This window comes from Rattus rattus, chromosome X (genome assembly GCF_011064425.1).
Source record: "Rattus rattus isolate New Zealand chromosome X, Rrattus_CSIRO_v1, whole genome shotgun sequence".
Taxonomy (NCBI): Eukaryota; Metazoa; Chordata; class Mammalia; order Rodentia; family Muridae; genus Rattus; species Rattus rattus.
In genome coordinates, this window is record NC_046172.1 from 14387763 (window position 1) to 14407535 (window position 19773).

The 19773-nt window shown below is 51.7% G+C and overlaps 3 protein-coding genes across 4 annotated transcripts; 1 reads left to right on the forward strand and 2 right to left on the reverse strand.

Annotated features, from left to right (window-relative positions):
• The first annotated feature begins 1824 nt into the window (after nt 1-1824).
• On the forward strand, nt 1825-11479 carry Ccdc120 (coiled-coil domain containing 120). The gene is given in 13 exon segments (XM_032889980.1): nt 1825-2072; nt 3781-3882; nt 3885-3934; nt 4052-4142; nt 4287-4420; nt 5510-5650; nt 6000-6285; nt 7225-7287; nt 7577-7751; nt 7882-7980; nt 9022-9452; nt 9455-9935; nt 10419-11479. Coding segments are annotated over 12 exon segments (2085 nt in total). The 5' UTR covers nt 1825-2072; nt 3781-3863; the 3' UTR covers nt 10534-11479.
• Nucleotides 11480-12254: 775 nt separating this feature from the next.
• Praf2 (PRA1 domain family member 2) lies at nt 12255-14873 on the reverse strand. The gene is made up of 3 exons (XM_032889909.1): nt 14549-14873; nt 13343-13560; nt 12255-13047 (listed from the first exon to the last, which is right to left on the reverse strand). The coding sequence occupies exons 1-3, from the start codon at nt 14866-14868 to the stop codon at nt 12908-12910; spliced, it is 678 nt and encodes a 225-aa protein (XP_032745800.1). The 5' UTR covers nt 14869-14873; the 3' UTR covers nt 12255-12907.
• Nucleotides 14874-15124: 251 nt separating this feature from the next.
• Nucleotides 15125-19259, reverse strand: Wdr45 (WD repeat domain 45). 2 transcript variants are annotated; one of them, XM_032889910.1, is made up of 10 exons: nt 19106-19259; nt 18930-19004; nt 18737-18841; nt 17293-17401; nt 17052-17146; nt 16536-16615; nt 16214-16422; nt 16029-16130; nt 15806-15951; nt 15125-15562 (listed from the first exon to the last, which is right to left on the reverse strand). In XM_032889910.1, the coding sequence occupies exons 1-10, from the start codon at nt 19158-19160 to the stop codon at nt 15453-15455; spliced, it is 1086 nt and encodes a 361-aa protein (XP_032745801.1). In that variant the 5' UTR covers nt 19161-19259; the 3' UTR covers nt 15125-15452. The 2 variants fall into 2 exon arrangements, with proteins under 2 accessions (XP_032745801.1, XP_032745802.1); XM_032889911.1 differs by having other exon boundaries at nt 17293-17398; nt 19106-19256.
• Between the last annotated feature and the right edge of the window lie 514 nt (nt 19260-19773).

The following is a 19773-nucleotide window of genomic DNA, read 5'->3' on the forward strand; positions in this document are numbered from 1 at the left end:
GGGGAGAACACCGATGAAGAAATGGAGTTTTCTTATTCTTTCTTCTCCCAGGAGCAGCAGCCATTGGCTACTTCTAACCGAGGCTCCAGCGCTGGTGTCCTGATTCCACTCCTTCTTATGCTTGTTTTTCTTTGTTTTGTTCTTTTTTTTTTCTCTGTGTAGCCCTAGCTGTCCTGGAACTAGCTCTGTAGATCAGGCTAGCCTCAGACTCTGATGTGCCTGCCTCTGCCTCCTGAGTGCTGGGATTAAAGGAAGGTGTGCACCACCCAGCCTGGCTGCTCCTTTGGTCGTTATGTCAGTCTGTCCTCAGTCAGGCCCTCAGCCTCCCACTGGTAACATGGTTCAGAGGAGGCTGTTGCTGTGCCATCCCTCAGGTTCGTAGGGTATAAATTATGGTGTTTATCAGGATTATTTGTTCTGGTCTCTCCTTAGAAAGGTTAACTTCTCTGTGCAACTTGGAAAATCATTATCTTAATTATGGGAGAAATTGTCCCAAGATATATGTGTGTGTGTGTGTCCGTCTGTCCGTCCATCTGTCCATCCGTCCGTCTATCTGTTTCACAGTTTCCTAGCCCCCATGCCCCGAGGTGCTATCTCGTGTAGGCAGGCTCCAGTGGCTTGGGGATCTGGGCAGCCCGAGAGGCAGTGGCTCCTCCCACAATTCTTAGAGCTTCTTCCCTAGATCTCTCTTAGATATCTTCAGTGAGGAGAGTGTTCTCTGCTTTCTCCTTGACCATGTTGGGCACCCTAAGGCACCTGGCCCCCAAACTGTCTTCCCAGGGGGGGACCTAGCCCTGGAAGCAGGCAGGTAAGGGTTAAAAAGGTGAGGGCCAACCCCATTCCTGTCCAGGTAGGTTGGGCCTTTACCTAGTGGGAGGTAGCCAAGACAGCAGTCACTGCAGTTCACTTGTACTGCCAGGAAAGCGAGGGCCTGGATGAGACGCCCATTCTTTGTAAGCTATTCCAGGCCGCCATACAGCACTCGGGCATTGGTGAGTACCTGGACCAGGGGCATGAGATGGTAATGGCACTGGTGTTGAGGAAGTTCCCTTCCAGAGATCAGAATCTGAGGAAGAAGGACCCTGACAATATAGGGTAGCAATGGGAGGGGTGGTGCTCAGTACGGGAGGATCGGGGAAGCAGGGAGTCCTCACATGTCCCTTTTCCTTTCTTGATACAAAACAATTCTTGGCTGGAAAATGGAGGAGAAGGGACCGGGCAGACTCAGTCCTCTGTTCTCGGCCTTTTGCCCTTTTCAGAGTAGCCTTTTTATCAGATCTAGTGCCGCAGAAAAGACTAGAAACCGCTGTTCAGGCATCTGTATCTGCTCGTCCCTCTGTTCGCCCAGAGCGATAGAAGGGGTGTGCTGTATATTTGGGAGCACTGGGGTCCAGACTGGTCCAGGCTGTGTGTGCGTTTGCTCAAGTGGTGGCAGGATGTGGAAATGGGGCTCTCATTGACAGTGTTAGAGTGCCACCCAGGTGAAGTATCTTGCTTGTAAACAGTCATTACTGCCAGGAATTTTTCTCAGCCATGGTGTCAGAAGGGCAGACCTGAAAAACCTGCTGGGCCTGCCTCTGGGTGTGTGTGTGTGTGTGTGTGTGTGTGTGTGTGTGTGTGTGTGTGTGTGTGTGTGTCCCGCATGTGCCTCTATAGCTCTCTTGGTGCAATCTAACCCAGGACAGGACCACTGAATAGTAAGGCAGAGCTCTGGTGTTGATAGGAGGGTCTCAGAGGTTTGTGTGAGGGTGTTAAGATGCTGGAACTGTGGTAGATTGCTGTCTTACTATCTCTGTCTGCTGTCGGGCAGTCTGAAGTCCCAAGGTAAGTGTACAGAACGTAGAAGAGTAGAAGCAAAGGTTCCTGAGTCAGGTATGGAGGAGTGGGGCGTTGACCCATGTCTAGCCTGCCTAGTGACCCATGACTCATGCCCTAACTATGTCCCTGAGGTCAGGCTGATGGGGTGGAGTCAGGGTTCCTGACTGGACCCTGTGTTGACTCCAGGATACTCTAATTTTCTAAAGAAGGAAGGATTGAGGCCCTCTGATGTGGAACATGAGACTAATGTTGGTGTAAGGTGAACGGGGTAACTGGACCCAAGGTGGGAGGAGTTAGGTTTCTATTGGGGTGGAGAAGGGTTCAGGCAAACCTTGTGAAAGTTTTCCAAATTAAAACGGGTCCTGGGAAAGGAGGAGTTTCGGGGGCTGATGAGACATTAAAGATGTCCTACCGTGCTGGAAGTGCTCGGATGGGTGGACTTGTAAGACCCTCTGCAGAGTACATACCGTCTGTAAAAGGGCTTGTGGGATTGCCTCACCATTGCTATTGGCGATAGTCCGTGAGTCCTTTGAGGGAGGGATACAGACTCTGTGGGACAAGCAAGAAGTCTACAGAGAAAACTGGGAGTACCTTGGAGGCGGTGTGACCATGTCCCACAGTGTAAAAATGGGGAAGGGTCTTCTCGCTAGGCTTTCTTTTTTTTTTTTTTTTTTTTTCGGAGCTGGGGACCGAATCCAGGGCCTTACGCTTGTTAGGCAAGCGCTATACCACTGAGATAAATCCCCAACCCCTTCGCTAGGCTTTCTTGACTGTGGGTCTGCTCTACCATGTCATGCCAAGCTGTGGATTTCAAGGTAGATTAAAACGAGAACTCGGCTATCTCCATTATGCCTTCCCAGTCACCTGCCTTGGAGGCTAGGACAGGTGGTAGGAGGTGATGTCACCTGCTTGCCCAGCTGGGGACTAAGCAGGATGTGGGAGGGAAGGAGCAAACTCCAGAAAAGCAGAAGGAGGGCTGGTAGCTAGCCAAAGCGGGCTCCATGGTCAGCCAGGGCTTCTAGGGACAGAAAAAAGGCAGGTCATGTGGATGGTACTTCTCACCCATCCCAGCAGGATAACGTCTGTATGCTAGTCCCACAACAGGGTTGGAGGGAAGACGGGCTGAAGGGAGCCTGAGATTACGGGGCAGCAGGAGTGGAATGGACAGGTCAGGATGGAATTCGGAGTATAGATGTACATCCACCCCTGAGGCCTGGGTCAGCTATCGTGCATTTATTCCCCCAGCTGGGATCCGTTTGTGGACTACTCGCTGTGTGCAGCAGTGTTTGGGGTGTTGGAGTTACCAATATACTGGGGCAGACATGTTTCCTGTCTAAATGACAATACAGGCAAGAGCAGTGTCTTGTTCCATAGGAGTTTTGAGAAGATATCACTCAGGGGCCACCTCTGAAAGGGACATTTAAGCCCCCACAGTGAGCTGGGCGTGGTAGTGCCTACCTGGAATCCCAGCATCTGGGAGCTAAGGGAGGAATGTCGCCGTGAGTTCGAGACCAGTGTGGGCTACACAATGACTTTCAGGCCAGCCTAGGCTGCAATAATGAGACCTTATGTCTAAACAAAAATAGCCCCAGAATGATAAGCGCGAAATAAGATTCAGGTGGTAGGAGGCTGGAAACAGCACCCTGGACTGTGGCCAAGTCTGCGCCAAGGCCTGAAAAGCTTGATGGACGGTCCAAGGAGTTCGAGAGGAAATTGTTCGGGTTGGAGCTGTTCCCATAAGAGGGTGGTCCTAGGCTCTGCTCTTTGCTGGGGAATTATTTCACCTCCGTGTGCTTTCCGCCTCACATCTCAAAAGGAAGGTTAATAATGATGGACCTCCTGCCCGAGGCCTTTCAAAGATTCATTGTGACATAGCAGGTAGCTGTTCCAGGCACCCAAGGCTGCATAAGTGCTCACTGTTGTTATACGTATTTGACTCTCTTCTGTTCAATCTCTCCCTAGGTGAGACTCCTGACTGTGGCCTATGGGCCTCTGAGGAGGCGTTGTAAGTCTGCCCAGCTTCCCACATACTGTGTTAGCACTCAATGGGAAGGGAACCAAGGCACCAGGCCAAGCAGGTCCGAACATTGACACAGAGTCTGAGCAGGAAGGCCAGGTAGGCAGGTGGGGCCCCGGGTACTTTATATCCGTAGCTGGAGCACGGGAAATGGGGCTGTGCTAGAAGCATCCAGGGCGGATGCTTCCTCAGTGCCTCCTGTGTTGTATCTGCCAGGCCTTATCCAGCCCTCAGCCACAAGGTCCAAACAGTGCAAGGATGGAAGTCAAAGGTCAGCTGATCAACTCTCCTACCTTCAATGCTCCAGGTCAGTGGCAGCTTCAACTTCCTATTGTCCCCCCACCCCCCGCTGTCCGGAGTCTCCCTGTGCCTGCTTGGGAGGGGTTGGCCCCTGGACCTGCAGTTGCTCCACGATGTCCTAGCTGTCCTTACCTTTGCTCCCTTTGTGCAGCTGCCCTGTTTGGAGAGGCTGCCCCACAGGTGAAGTCAGACCGTCTTCGAGGGCTGCTTGACCGCCAGCAGGCCCTGCAAGAGACCCTGAGACTGAAACTTCAAGAGCTTAGGAAAGTGTGCCTGCAGGAGGCGGTGAGGGCATGGCCCCAGGGCTGTCATGCAGGAAGGGATGAGGGGCTAGGGCACCTAGGCAGGCAGACTGCAGTGATGGGTGCCTAACTTCTTGTCTTGGCATTTAGTAGTTTTGGGTACCTCGTCCTCAGAGTTTGACTTAGGGGTCTCAGAATCAATGAAATATGGTGATACCGACCATATTTCTTGCCAATAATTAAAAATCTCCTACCTCCCCAAAAGGAACAACTGTTTTAAAAATTGGGCAACAAAATTCATCCTGAACTGACACGGGGACTGTTTTCCTTCCCTCCACTTGTCCCTCTCTCCATCCATCTATTCATCTGTTTTTTTGAGACAACGTCTCACTGAATAGCCCAGGCTAGCTTAGACCTCACACTGTAGTCTTGGATAGTCTCTTGCCCATGCCTCAGCCTCCAAAGGACTGGAATTTTAGGCATGACCCACCACACCCGACCATAGTTCTGACTTTACCCTTCGTGACTGTCCACATACTTTACCTAAGCTAATAATGGGTTTCAGGGACTGGGGAACTAGTTCAGTTGGCCATGGCAGTGTAAGGATTTGAGTTCAATCCGTAGAACCCATGTGAAAAAGAAAAGCAGGTGTGGTGGCTGAGCTTATCACCCTAGTGCTGGGGAAGGGAAGGTCAGGTGGGCCTGCTGACCAGCTCACCAGCCTAATCAGTAAGTTCCAGGCCAGTGACAGAGGACAGGGTGTGTGTGGCAGGTGGCATCCTGAGGAGAAACATCTAAGATTAGCTTCTGGGCCACACAGATACGCACGCACGCACGCACGACTTTAATTGGAGTCAGAGAATGCAGCCCCAGTATTGTATTGTGAGGACTGGGCTTTTATCATTATGAAAACTAAGAACATAGACCTCCAGATTTCTAAGGTCCCTATGCTCAGTGGCCCAGAGCCTTGAACCACTAAAGGACTGAGTCCACACATCCTACCCTGGGTGGTCGAGATCTTGAGAAGTGGAGTATTGAGCAGGGCCAAGGCTCTTGGGAGGGCTAGTTTCTGGCTCTTACTACTTGATGCTATCCCTCTAACTCTTGGAGTCTCTGCCCCCGTTCCTTTCAGGAGCTAACTGGTCAGCTGCCCCCTGAGTGCCCACTGGAGCCTGGTGAACGACCTCAGTTGGTCCGCCGGAGGCCTCCTGCAGCACGTGCCTACCCTCCACCACACTCAAACCCAGCACACCACTCCTTGTGTCCTGCTGAGGTGAGCAAAATGACGCTTGTGAGGGGCAGGGACAAGCAGGGGCAGGATGACAGTTATGGTGAAGAGGGGAAGAAGCCGAGGAGGGACAGGGTTTGAACAGGGGGGTTCCTCATGCAGTATGGGAACCCAACTCTCTCAAGACAAGCTTCCCATCTTTAGGCAAACACACAGGCCCAGCCCCTCATCCTGTCCCCTGAGGATAAAAAAAGCTGCTTTCTCAGTCAAATAGAACAGGCCCCTAAAAAGAACGGGCTCTGCTTCCTGTATAGATGGGCTCTGCCAACTTCCCATTACTACGCCTAGTCATTTCTATTATTTAGTTCTGTTCCTCACCTTTTGGGTTGTGCAGGAACTGGCTCTTGAGGCCCTGGAGCGTGAGGTATCAGTACAGCAGCAGATTGCAGCCGCTGCCCGCCGCCTGGCCCTGGCCCCTGACCTCAATGGAGAACAGAGGCGGCGCAGGCGCCAGGTACAGGTCGATGCTCTGCGAAGGCTGCATGAGCTGGAGGAGCAGCTCAGGGACTTCCGGGCCCGCCTTGGCCTCCCGGTGCTCCAGCCACTGCCACTGTCTTCGGGAGCACCAGTCAATGCCCAGGGTGTCTGCCTGGGTACACGCCTTGCTCAGCTCAGCCAAGGTAAGCTAGGTCCCAGCATCTCCCCAGTGAAAAATAGGTCTAAGACTGGACTGCCCCTAATGTATGTGGGTGTGGTGGAGTGCCTGAGTGGCCATTGAAGGCAGAGAGGCCAGCAGGACTCAATACACTCACCCATCAAGGAGAGTTGCAATAACCTGACGTGAGATTCAGAGAGGGCTTGAACAGTAGGCAACGGGAAGATGAATACTGACGCTCATGGCGGTCTTGAATTCAGGTAAAGGTAGATGCTCTTAGGTGTGGCAGGTGAACCTAGCCCCCTTCAACATTCTAGGTAAGCCTTCTACCATGCAGCTACAGCCCTAGTTCTCTGTTTAGATTTTAAGAAGATTTATTCATGTTTATTTACATGCATGTGCCCCTGCATGTGTTTACGGTTACTGCATGCCGGCAGGTGCTCACGGAGGCCAGGGGCTTTAGAACCCTTGTGACTGGAGTTGTAGGGTGTTGGGAGGTGTCTGGTATGGGAACTGAAGCCAGGTCCCCCGCACGGGTTGCATGTGTTCCTAGGCACTGAGCCATCTCTCCAGCGCCTTTTTTGTTTTTACTTTTTATTTCGAAAGAGGGTTTTGGTAAGTTGCTCAGTCTGGCCTTGAAGTAACTCCATAGTCCAGACTGGCCTTGAACTCTGTCTGTCTGTCTGTCTGTCTGTCTGTCTCTCTCTCTCTCTCTCTCTCTCTCTCACACACACACACACACACACACACACACACACACACACACACACACACACACACACACTTCATGAAGCCTCTTAGGTAGCTAAGGTTATACGTCTATGTCTGGCAAAGATGGGTTCTTGGGGAGGGGACACAGTCAGTAGTCCTTAGGTGGCTACACAGAAGTGCCTATATCCAGTGGTATAAGGAGCTAGAACCCAGACGTTGACTGATCTCTTGCTTCTCCATTTCTCACCTGTAGAGGATGTAGTTCTGCACTCGGAGAGCAGCTCCCTCTCAGAGTCAGGCGCCAGCCATGATAATGGTGAGAACTATTCCCTTAACCTGTGCTCAGCCCCTCCTACTATCGCTCCTCCTTAGCCGTGCCCCATGTCCCTATGTGTTCTTAGTTTCTCCTTTCACTGCCTCCTCTGCCCCAGACCCTACAGGTCAGTCTCTACATTACCTTTTTTGCCTTGCATCATTCATTCTTTAGCTTGTTGAAGCCTATCCCAGCACATGCCCCTCCCCTTCACATGCCCCTCCCCTTTGAGCCTGCTCTGCCCCTTTGGGCCCTCTCGTTGAATTTTACTATTATTTTCCCTTCTACCCAGAAGAGCCTCATAGCTGCTTCCCTCTAACGGAGCGCCCCTCCCCACCAAAAGCCTGGGACCAGTTTCGGGCGGTATCTGGGGGGAGCCCCGAGCGACGTGCCCCATGGAAACCTCCGCCATCAGATATTTATGGGGACCTGAAGAGCCGGCGCAACTCTGTGGCCAGCCCCACCAGGTAAAGAGGAACCCATTTTCCCATTTCCCGGGACCAAGAGTGGGATCCTGAGCCTGGGTTGGCAGGAGGGCCTACTGGTGGGTCCACTTTCTAACCTGGGTCCCGATGTGGGCCTGCCATCTCTGTCTAGCCCCACACGCTCGCTGCCCAGGAGTGCCTCCAGTTTTGAGGGGCGAAGTGTGCCTGCTACCCCTGTCCTCACCCGGGGCAGTGGCCCCCGGCTCTGCAAGTAAGGGGACTCTTGAGGGTGGGTCTGAATATGAGAGGAGGAAGACTGTAGTCCTAACTGTAGATGTTGAATTACCCGAAGATGTGGGACTTGGGCAGCCGGCCTTTGAAAGGCGGATAGAAGTTGGAGTGGGAATTGGAGGCAGAGGTGTGAAAGTGGGGCTTTCCCGTGTTTTCTTGGATGCCATTTTCTTTCTCTGAATCTTTGTCTCTTCATTTGTGGAGTGTGATATCTGCCTTTGAAAGGCACGGGCACAGTGCATGTTGGGTAGCATGTGCAAATGCCTACTGTCTGCTAATAATTGATAGCATTCGTGGCGGATAGTAACTCCTTCTCGCATTCTAAGACCCCTCTGAGGAGATGTGGTCATTTGCATTTTATAAATATGAAAATGAAGCACAGAAAGGTTAATTAGGTAACCTGTGAGCAAACCGAAGTTCTCATGCTTGAACCCATGGAAATTTATGGAATCTAGTGTCAGCCTCGAAGCACTATACTATAATGTTTCCTAAATGTTTAAATGTCTATTTTTCCCATGCCGTGAACAGAAGCCTCGTGTTTTAGAGGGCCTACATTCTGTGCATGGCGGGACAGTTGTTTGGGGATGGTTCATAGGCGTGGTGGGTTAGAATTCAGCAAGGCCTTTAGTTCCAGGCATAAGGCCTAGGACTTCCTTCAGGAGGTAACAAGGAGCCATAAGGATAACCTTAGGGGGAGACTAGGAGCCCCTGGGTAACAGAACAGTACCTGGGTGTGCCCTTCCTTAGCTACTGCTTCCTTCCCAGAAACATTTACGTAACCCTACGAGCGTGTACCCCATCCTGGTGTACATTTTCACGCCCTATGCGCCAGCTTCCCTGTGCGGGAGCGAACTTCACTGGCCCATGACATTACACGCACTGCTCAGCGCTATAGGAAGGCAGCGCCTAATACTGGTCCCATTTTAGAGCGGGGGGGCTCAGAAAGATGGGGCAGTCAGGGCGCTCATCATCTGCATTCTTTGTCTGACCCTGCCCTTGTTACCTCACCTCTGCTCTCCAGACCCGAAGGCCTCCATCCTCGTCAGTGGTCCGGTAGTCAGGACTCCCAGATGGGCTTTCCTCGGCCTGACCCTGCTTCGGATCGGGCCTCTCTCTTCGCAGCTCGTACGCGCCGCAGCAATAGCTCTGAGGCCCTGCTGGTGGACCGCGCAGCTGCTGGGGGAGCTGGATCTCCACCTGCTCCGCTGGCTCCCCCTGCTGCTGGTCCCCCAGTTTGCAAGAGCAGTGAGGTGCTGTATGAGCGCCCCCAACCAGTCCCTTCTTTCTCTTCCCGTACCACTGGCCCCCCAGACCCTCCTCGGGCTGCCAGGCCTAGCTCGGCTGCCCCTGCATCCCGTGGGCCCCCCCGGCTCCCACCTGTGTGTGGAGACTTCCTCTTGGACTACTCATTGGACCGAGGCTTGCCCTTGCGGTGAGTGGGGGGCAGTTGGGGGACCTGCTGCCTGCTCCTGAAGTTCCAGGACCCCTTTCCCGCAGAGACGGGCTCCTTGCCATGCTCCCAGGTCCTCCCCCCATATATGCAGCTGATGGTAGCAGTCCCCTCCTCCGCCGCAAGGACCCCCACAGCCGTGCCATCCGTTCCCAGCCCCGTGGCTTGCCCCCAGAAGCCGTGGAGGGTCTGGAAGTGCATCCAAACCCATTACTCTGGATGCCCCCACCCACCCGGATACCTCCAGCTGGTGAGCGAGGTGGCCACAAGAACCTTGCCCTGGAGGGGCTGCGGGACTGGTACATCCGGAACTCGGGACTGGCCGTTGGTCCCCAGCGCCGGCCAATGCTCCCGCACGTGGGGCCAACACACACACCCTTCCTCCATGCCCGCTGCTATGAGGTGGGCCAGTCACTGTACGGCCCTCCCAGCCAGGCACCGCTCCCGCACTCCAGGAGTTTTACAGCGCCCCCTGTCTCTGGCAGGTATGGGGGTGCTTTTACTGATGGGTAGGGGTATTGCTACAGATGCTGACCAGTATCCTGACCAGGGAGCACTTTGTCACCATAGCTGCTGAGTGTCGGGACCACAAGAAAATGAGCTGTAGTCTTGGCATGGGGTCACTGTCAGACATAACTTTTATTAGTCCTTGGGGTCCTGAGGAGGAGGATCTTGGGTGTTGGTGGCAGTTCTTTCCCAAGCTTTAGAAGGGTTTTTCTGTTTTCCATAGTGTGGGGCAGCTGGCAGTGAGCCTTGAAGTCAGGGTGCTGGGAGGAAGGGACTCATGCTCTCCCTGGCTTTCTCTTCCAAGCTTACTCCATGCTTGAGAACCTGAAGGTGCTATCCTGTAGCTGTCTCCACCTCTTTAACCAGCTCTTCTCCTCTCTCTGTGTGTGTCCTATCCGTCTTTTCCTCTCTTACCTTGTCCTCCCTACCTGTCTTCCGGATTCCTGCTGTCCTTTCTAAAGATACTACACGGATTTCCTGTATCCCCCGGAGCTGAGCGCTCGTTTAAGTGACCTGACGCTAGAGGGGGAGCAGTCTTCCAGTTCTGATACCCAGACCCCAGGGACACTGGTCTGACCCTAAGCCCTGGGTCGGTCTGGACAGACAGACTCCAGTCTGAGGAGCACACACAGTCAACCTCGCTGAGCCCTGAGATGTGGTTGCTCTTGGTCCTGCGGGACAACTGCCTGATCTCACAGGACCCCTGGCTTCCTTTTGGCCCAGGAAGATGTCTGATACCCCCGCTTTTCTTCTCATCCTGTGCTGGGGGACTGGAGGGCCCCAGCTAGCTTCAAAGAGGGGGATAACGGTGTGGCGACTGCTTCTTCCTCCATTGCTGTTTACACTTGTGATTTAGCATTCACTGTCTTTGCCCAACACTCGGTGTTTTATAAAAGGGAAACTGAGCTCATTCCTGGTTGGGTTCATTCCTGTCCCCGTGCCCAGCCTGTTCCATTCCAGAGCCACCACCCTGCCTCAACAAAATGGACCACATAGAGTCTCGGGACTGGGAGACTGCTGTGAACAGAACTCCCTGCCTCCTCCCGCTAGAGTTCTCGAGCAGATGGGCCTCTGTCTACATTTGGAAGGACGGGAGTCTAAGTAGGGTACCTGAAGGAGTTATGTCTCTGTCTCTGCCCATAGCCTCTAGGATGACCTTCCCCAATGAGAAGGCCGTACAAGAGGTTGTCAAGAAACAGAGCCATTTGAGTATGTTGCATCCTGGGATGCTGCAGTGGTTAAACCTGGCAACTAGTACATGCCAGTAAAACCCTCAGGTGACATCTGGCCATGGGCCACAGGCCACATCATGTCCTCCTTGGCATTCCTTCTATTTACCACTTTTTAAACAAATCCACATAAGGTGTGTTTTCTATATTGTCTGTGACTTTCTGGAGCTGGGGGTTCCCCTACCCCCTTTACCTGGTGTTTAAATTTTTCTTTTTGTACCAATGGATCTGGGCCCAAGACACTACTCACACTGGACGGGGATTTCTATAATAAATGTATAAACTGAACTTGATTCATTCTGTGTCTGCCTCACACTTCTAGTTAAGTCAGTATCATTACACACACACACACACACACACACACACACACACACACACACACACACACACACACACATATGAGACCAGGAACTCAGTGTGTAGCCCTAGCTTGCCTGGGACTTACAATGTACTTGTACTCACTGGCCTTGTATTCAGAGATCCACTTGTACATAAATAAAGGGTGTTTACAACCATGGCCAGCCAGAAAAAAATATATTTATGGGAAGAAATCCAACTGGAAATAGCTTATAATGGTGTCATGTGTTATGTTTCTTTGAAACAGATTGTATGTAGCCAGGACTGGCCACAACTTATGGTCCTCCTGCCTCAGCCTCCCCAGAGCTGGGATTACATGTGTTACCATGTCCAACTGTCATGTTTTGACTTCCCTCACTTCGTGAGATGGGGCAGCTTCTTTGCCTCCCTAGTTCACTTACAAGAGCCAATCCAGAGTACACAAATGCGTACCCCTCTGTTTTAACTAATTGAGAAGTAGCATGTTTGAGGACCATAGTAGTCACCATTTCAGCACCTATACATAAACTGGGCCAGGTAGTGTCCAGCAGAACTGAAGACAGCCATTGGATTGTTCATTGAAAGGTACAGGGGTTGGGGATTTAGCCCAGTGGTAGAGCGCTTGCCAAGGAAGCGCAAGGCCCTGGGTTCGGTCCCCAGCCCCAAAAAAAAAAACCAAAAAAAAAAAAAAAAAAAAAGAAAGGTACAAAGACTTCACGCAGGAGGCCAAACTAGCTTGAGATTCAAAGGCTTTATTGTAGCAACACTATTATATGTGCCCCATTCCCAGCTGGGGCTATCCCTAGCCAGTCCCACATGTTGGTCCTTGATACTGAGAACATTGTGGGGGAGGGAGAGAACCTTGAAACAGTTGGAGGGAGGCTATTGGGTCTACTGAGGGTTAGGGTTATCTGAGTTCAAGGGTTCAGTGTGGTCAGGGCTGAGGACACTTGGACTTAGGCTCAAGATTTGACCAGGTCTTAACCTACGTTCCAAGTTGTGTGGGGTCTGAAAAATCTTTAGAGCTCAAGATTTGAGGATGTCTTGCCTTAGGGCCTAGCTTTGAAGTATGGAAGACCATCGAGTCCCACATTTGGGTCAGGGGAGTATCTTGGGAGATTGGCCACAGATGCTGTGGCTTAGAAATCCAGTTTCAAGGCTGGATGTAAGCGACTGAGTCTCAAATTGAGGGCTGAGGAAGCCTGTGGTCCCTCGGTGACGGGCTAGGCTAAGAGATGACCAGTTTGGGGCTGCAGTGAGCAGTCACAGGTGCCTTTTCTTGGACAGGCCAGAATGCTCTAGGCACCTGTTTTAATGACTAGGAAAGGTTTGGTCTTGGGTGTGGGGTGGGGGTCCTCTAGATCCAGAGTGTAGTTGCCAGGGTCCTAGGATCCAGCTTCCTGCTCCTGTCCCAGTGCCTCTAGAAGCAGTCCCATTGGTGTCCGCTTTAGACCGATGCTCTCGATCTTGTTCTCAATCTTGTTTTTAAGGTTTCTCAGGCGCAGTGAAGCATGCAGCAGGATCACTGTAGACGATATCAAGAAATGTGGGATTCACCAAGAGGCAGGCTAACTGAGTGGTGAGTTCTCAAAGCCTGCTGTGGGGGATGTAGCCAGGAAAGACATCCTGGTAAATTGGGACTTGGACAGTTTAAGGCACTTAACCCTGGAGGACCCGCCAAGAAAGACACATTTAATGGAAGCATGTCTGTCCTCCAGGGTTTCTAGCTCCCTCTTAGCTCAGAAATCAGCACCCAGCAGGCCTGCTGTTCAAGCATGAGCTGGCCATTTCCCCAGATAGCAGGGAGAGGAGAGACTCACAAAGCACAGGCGCTGTGATGCAGAGCAGGAAGGTGAAAGCGCCGCCCGCGGCCCAGAGAATGAAGAGGCTAACGGCAAGTACTGCAGCCAGGCAGGCAGCAGGGTGACTGCGACGGCAGCGGCGCACAGCAGCACGGGTTTCAGCAGCCCACACCAACACCCCGAGGGCCACCGCCACTACCAGTGCGCTCAGGAGGGTGTGCAGTGGACGAATGTACCTGCAGGAACAAGAGCACTCAGCTAGCTTCACTGTACACCCAATCCTGGACCCCAAGAGTTGTGTTCCCTGTTTCCAGACTATGCATCCCAGCATAGTCTCACCAGGCCAGTCTCCAACACGTCCATTCCCCAGCAATTCCTGTGGAATCTCAATTCCTCGGTACTACAGTCCTACCAGATCCTCACATCCTTCTAGAGGTCCTAGGCTGCCAACACTTCTCTGGTCTTTAACTTTGGACCTGCAGGACTTCTTTCTAGTATTCCTACATCTGCTCCCACATTCCTCTACGTTGACTTTAACCCTGCCAGATCCCCCATCCAGGACTTCAGTCAGCCGTAAGGCACCTTCCTGGTGTCATCTCCTTCAAAAGGCCCTCCACTACCCTGTTGTTGTATAGAGCCACCTTCCCCCAGTTGCTTGAATGGACGGACCTATTCTTGGTTTCTGTCCCACTCTGATAACCCTGCCCAAGTCCCTCTTCTAGATTGTCTGTCTTTGGCCTCAAGCTTCTCAACTCCATGTCTTCCCTCTGGGCCCAGTATGAGCAGGTTCTCTGCCAGCTCCCTTTCCAAGCCTCATCTTTACTACACCTCCACCTCTGTCTTAGCCCTTCCAGGACTCCCATAATCTGCCCTATCACTCATATCGCGGAACCTCTTAGATACTCTCACATCCCCATATCAGTCCTTCCTTAAGTCCAGAGTCCACTTCCTAGCCCACATTCTACTTCAGCCCTCCTCCCCTTTCTACCCAGGTCTTGTGTCTTTCCTCCAGACACCTCCCCCATCCCACCTCCATGACCCTCCTTATAACAAAGATCTGCCTCCTTCAAATTTTCCCACCCATGCCCCTTAGACCTTCTTATTCTACCAAATTCACACCACTCAGTCTAGCATTCCCCTTAGATTTTCCTCATCCTCAAAGACCTGCAAGTCCACCCTGCATCCGGCTAGTATCTTTAGCCAATCGCTACCTCCCTCCCTCACCCGGCCAGAGCGAGACTGATGCCAAAGCAGAGAAGGTAATTGGTTTGGTAGTAGAGGAGGTTGTTGATGACGCGGTGACACCATCGTTGTGGATCGCCTAGATCAGGAGCTGCCAAACGTGCAGACCCCAGGACAAAGTCGTCTAGGGCGCGCAGCGGTGGCAGCCGCACCTCCGACATCCTGCGGGTTGCTGGACCAGCCCAAAGGGCGGTGAAACTACAACACCCAGTTATCACCCACTGCACCGCAAGGCATATTGGGAAATGGAGTCTAAGGGCGCGACGACTATCAATGCAACCATACTGCGCAGCCGCAGACATGAGCGTGACCAGAAACTACCAACTCCAGTAGCAAAGACTGCTGGGAAAACGAGCCTCGCCACGCGGCAAGAAGCTCAAAACTAGAACTTCTCTTTACCCCTGGGCGGGGCACCACGCCTGACTGTGCAGGCTGTGCGTTGACTCAACGCTGAACATACTAAAAATAGGAAGTCAGATCCCAAGCCGGATTCCACTTCCTGTCAGGATCCTAGAAGGTCACATTGCCCCTGGAAAAGTATGCCCCACCCTTGAGGTCAAGTCATAAATGCCATTCAAAGGCCTTTTATTCATATACATTACAGAGACTATGTAATCATTTTTTTTTTTAAATCCCTAGCTTGGATTTGGATAATCCCTTTGGGTCCCTGGTGTTTTCCAGACTAGGTGGCCCAGGGTATCAGTCCTTGGCCTTTAGCACGCAGTCACAAAAGTGCTTGGGGGGATGTTGGCTGTTTATTTAGACACAGCTGTGTTTGAATGGAGAGTGGAAAGGCTCATTTTTATGCTTGCTGGCTGGTTCAACACCCTCAAGACTCAGTTCGGCATTCGGCTACTGTAGGTTCCTAGTATAGCTGCCAGGACTCTTAAAAGTCATCGTCATCACAGATGTCAAGGTACACGTCAAAGGCCTCTCTGTTGCAGTTTCCATCAGGAGTGAAGACATATTTGTGGAAGGTCCCATCTACGCAGATGGCTGGGGGAGGATTGAGGTGTTGTGAAAGGTTAGATGCCCAGCCACGTACGCCAATCCTCTCCGATGTCCCACTGTAGCTAATGGTCTATCTACAGGCCCTTGCCCAAGTGCCATACCCCTTACTAATGAGGTTGAGCCACACATTCCAGTTTCCTCCAGCTTCTGATAACCCTTAAATTTTTTAGGGGACCTTTAGTCCTTTACCCACTTAGTACCACAAACCCAGGGGCTGTTGTCACTCACCAATTACAGAATTGACGTTTTTAGAAGTATTTCGACCAAAGGCGCAGATGCAGGCTGACTCAGCAGGTACAGTAAAGCTGGCCAGGCTCCACTGAGAGTCCACGTATTGCCCAATCATAGGTCCCACTTTGCCCACACGTGCCAGCCTGTAGACAGCATTTGGTAAGTTCGGGTATGGCATGTGGTCAGTGGGATTGGGATAAGATAGGGAGAAGATACTTACGCAGAGCGGCGGTTAAGGCGGGTGTCTTTAAGAGCAAAGATATGGACAGTGCCCTTGTCACTGGAAGCACAGAGGAAGGAGGAGTCATGGCTGAAGTTAATGCTGCAAGACAGACCCGTAATGATGTCCACCATGATGCCTTGTGCTGTAAGATATCCAGCCCACCACACATATCCTGTGCTCACCAGTATAGGGTGGCAGGGTCAGTGCCTCTTCGAAGCTCTACCAGCTTTTCCTTGGACTGCGTATCAAAAAGACGAATAAGGGTACCCTTCTGGGAGGCTGAGGCCACTACAGTGCCTGGCTGGTTCAGGGACACACAGGCCACATCACTCTGATGGGCATTGATAGTGAATGGAGCTGATGAAGTACCAGGCTTTGTGCTTGCCAGATCCTGGAGAAGGAGGGAGCAGTCTGGGCTTGAGGGTGATAATGAAGGAGGGACCACACGTTCACAGAGAGTCGCAGCTCACCCAGCTCTCCACCCTTGCCCACGGGATGGCTCACCACAAGTTGCAGACTTCCACACTTGTGTCCAGGAAACACAAGCAGCTGCTTCTCCAGGCTTGGGCAGAGGTCACACAGCCCTAAGTTGTGAGGATGAAGTGGGGATGGGCAGGTGAAGGAGAGGCCAGGGCAAGGCTGAGTCTCAGAATGGACAGAGCTGGATGAGGGAGGGCCAGACTTTAACCCTCTGTGGCATAGTACCCATAGCAACTCACGGTGCAGGCATTGCATTAAGCTTCCTCTCCAGGGTCTGACCAGATTCTAACTTGCTAGGAGATCCTTGGAGGCCCAGGGCCCGTGGTCACACCCACCCATGTTCTCAATGAGTGCTTGCTGCTGTCACATGGGGCAGGACTGGGGGTAGGGAAGAGGAGCTAACTGGGACTGAAAGGGCTGCATCTCTTGCATAGAGCCTCTCCCTCAGCATGTCAGCACGTGTCCCTTCTATAATCTCCTCCTCTCCTTGCCTCTTTCACAGCCTCACGTCCTTACACCTGCACATCTGGGTCCTCTCACCCTTGGGGTTGTCCCGAGTGTCAAACTCAAACAGCTTCCGAGGGTTGTCAGGGAAGGAGTACACATAGATGCGGTTCCTCAGCACAATCACAATCCTGTAGATATCACACATAACACAGAGGGCCATGAGGACAGGGCAAGTGCTGGGGTGGGGCGGCGGCACAGCAGAGGTAGGGGTGGGTTAACTTACTTGCTCTAGGAAACCTCCTGCCCCCCCTTCCCCAGTCTTCATCAAGCTCACTTGTCATGGCGCATTCGCACAGCTAGCACTGGCTTGGTGAAGGTGAACTCCAGCACCAGTTTGTCCTTGGAGTCCTTGCCTTCTCGGGCATCGTCCCAGATCAGCACTGCTAGGCAGATGGGTAGGTTGGCAAGACCAAGGTTTAGGGTGAAAGGCAGACTGGGTGACACAGGGCCCATTACTACTACTCATGGGACCTCAACCACTTGCTTCAGTTTTCACTAAATATTCATTTTGTGCCTCACACAGCATGCACCTGTGGACTAGGTCTTAAATAAAGCACATTCTAGAACAGCTACATCTTTTGGAGGTAAGGAAATCAAGGGTCAAATGAGCTGAACGTGGACAAGAACCTTACAGCCCAAGAACAACAGTTAAAGGATTCGTACGCAGGCCTACGACTTTCTCTCTGTAACTACTTCAGCCTTCAGAATCCAGTCTATACCTCAGGAGATTTCTGTGACTCACCTATGACAACTCTTGCCATGTCTTGGTGGGATCAACAAGAAGAAAAAAAAACTTCAAACAAGATGGTACTTGAGACTCAAGCCAAGAGGGTCTAAGAGACAGTTCCAAGATTTAAATGCCTATTAACTGTGTGATCTTGGATGAGTCCATTAACCGAGCCTCAGTTTCTCATCAATAAAAATGAGGCTAAGGAGGCGGGGAGTATGGCTTAGCAATAGAACATGTGCAAAGCCCTGGGTTCCATCCATAGCACACAAACGAAGGGAAAAGGGCTAATAGCATTTCCTACCACATGGGATGAGCTGGGGATGCTGGGGCACATCTTTAATCCCAGCAGGCAGAAGTAGGAAGACCTCTGTGAGTTTGTGTTCAGCCTGTTGTATATAGTGAGTTCCAGGACAGCCAGGGCAATACAGAAAGACCCTGTCCCAAAAAGCCCCATCCATCAAAAAGAAAAAAAAAAAAAAAAAAAAAAACCCCACAAAACTAAATGAGTTAATATCTAAAATCTGGTGGGATGACACTAGCACGTACAACCGGCACCTGGGAGATAGACTGATTCAAGGTCATACCAGACTTTATGTGCAAAGTACTTAGAATAACTATTACGCTCCCAGTAAGTGTCCCATTGTTAAGAGTGTGGCAAATAGGAGGCAGGCAATAAGTGGTTTTGCTATTTTTTATAGTGCTAGGGATAGAACCCAGGGCCTTGTATGTAGGGGCAAGTGTTCTACCACTGAGTTATACCTACAGCCCCAACAGCACTCTTGTGAGTTTCTTTGAGACCAGCCTGGTTTTTGAGACCATGCCTCAAAAAATAATAAGAGACAAAACTTTTAAGGTGTAAGATCCATGACTTCAAACTGGGCCTTACTGTGGGACTCTGCTGACAACTTTATCTACCAGTGCTTCAGGGTGTATGTGGGAAGTGAGGAATTTGAGGAATCTAGGTCAAGTACAAGATGAAAGCACTTACCCGAGATCTCGGAGAACTTGGGGCTGCTACCACCGCCCACCAGGGCCAGCAGGTTGGATCGGTGCAGCATCTCTACAAGGCCCACGCTGCCTACCTGCTCGTGGTCTGAACAGGGACCAGGGTGTCAGGGGAGGTAGATGCCAATACCCACATCAGCCCTTCTGCCCACTGCCCTACCACCATAGCCACTCACCAAGATGCCCCTTCTCCATCAGTGGCTCCACATTGTAGATCCGTACACCTGTCTCCATGGCACAGCAAAAGCAGCCTGGGGTGGAAGGAATCACTTTGACTCCAAATTCTGGAGCTTGTAGTCATCCCTGACCCGTCCTTTCCCTCATTCCCACAAAGACGTAATCATAAGCTTACTCTGGTCTTGGTTGAAATGGAGGCTGGTCACACCTCGAAGTGGCTGCTGAGTCATAGTTCAGGATTGCCTTCCTGGGCACAAAAAAGACAGCATTGTGAAGAGTTCCCAATGTCCTCTCTTAAGTCCTACAACTTCTGTCCCCCAAATGATTTCTTCTTCCTCACCACTTGGTCTATTTTGTTTTGAGATAGGTTCTTGCTATGTATCCCTGGCTGTTCTGGTATTCCCTATGTAGCACAGGCTGGCCTTCAATTCCCAGCAGTCCTCCAGCCTCCACTTCCTGAGTGATGGGATTATAGGCGTGTATGCCACCACGCCTGGCTTCCTCCCCATTTTGATACTTTTCTTTGCCAGACTGCAAAAAACAAAAACAAGTGGAGGATACCTCAGAGTGTCTGTTTAAACCAAGAGCACAGGCAGAACGTATCCCGGTCTACAATGACATAGACTTACAACGGCCACAAACACCAACCCGTACTGAACCCATCAGGAAGTAATGGGGTAGGGGATATCCCATGATACCTCCTCCCTCCCAGCCATTCGTGGCTCTAAAGTCTGATATGACCTCAAACCTCTTCCTACAAGCTTTTCGTCTTCACAGCGGCACCCAGCTCCACCTGTCAGTAAATAGTGGACAAGAGCTAAGGTATCCTGCATCTTGAGACAG

Coding starts and splice junctions, on each gene's coding strand:
- Praf2 (XM_032889909.1), bottom strand. CDS start 14,868: ATGTCTGCGGCTGCGCAGTATGGTTGCATTGATAGTCGTCGCGCCCTT. Junction 13,561..14,548: donor ATCAGTCTCGCTCTGGCCGG/GTGAGGGAGGGA, acceptor TTGTTCCTGCAG/GTACATTCGTCCACTGCACA. Junction 13,048..13,342: donor CATCACAGCGCCTGTGCTTT/GTGAGTCTCTCC, acceptor TATCGTCTACAG/TGATCCTGCTGCATGCTTCA.
- Wdr45 (XM_032889910.1), bottom strand. CDS start 19,160: ATGACTCAGCAGCCACTTCGAGGTGTGACCAGCCTCCATTTCAACCAA. Junction 17,402..18,736: donor CAAGTTCTCCGAGATCTCGG/GTAAGTGCTTTC, acceptor CCATCTGCCTAG/CAGTGCTGATCTGGGACGAT. Junction 16,131..16,213: donor GACCCTGCCACCCTATACTG/GTGAGCACAGGA, acceptor TCTGTCTTGCAG/CATTAACTTCAGCCATGACT.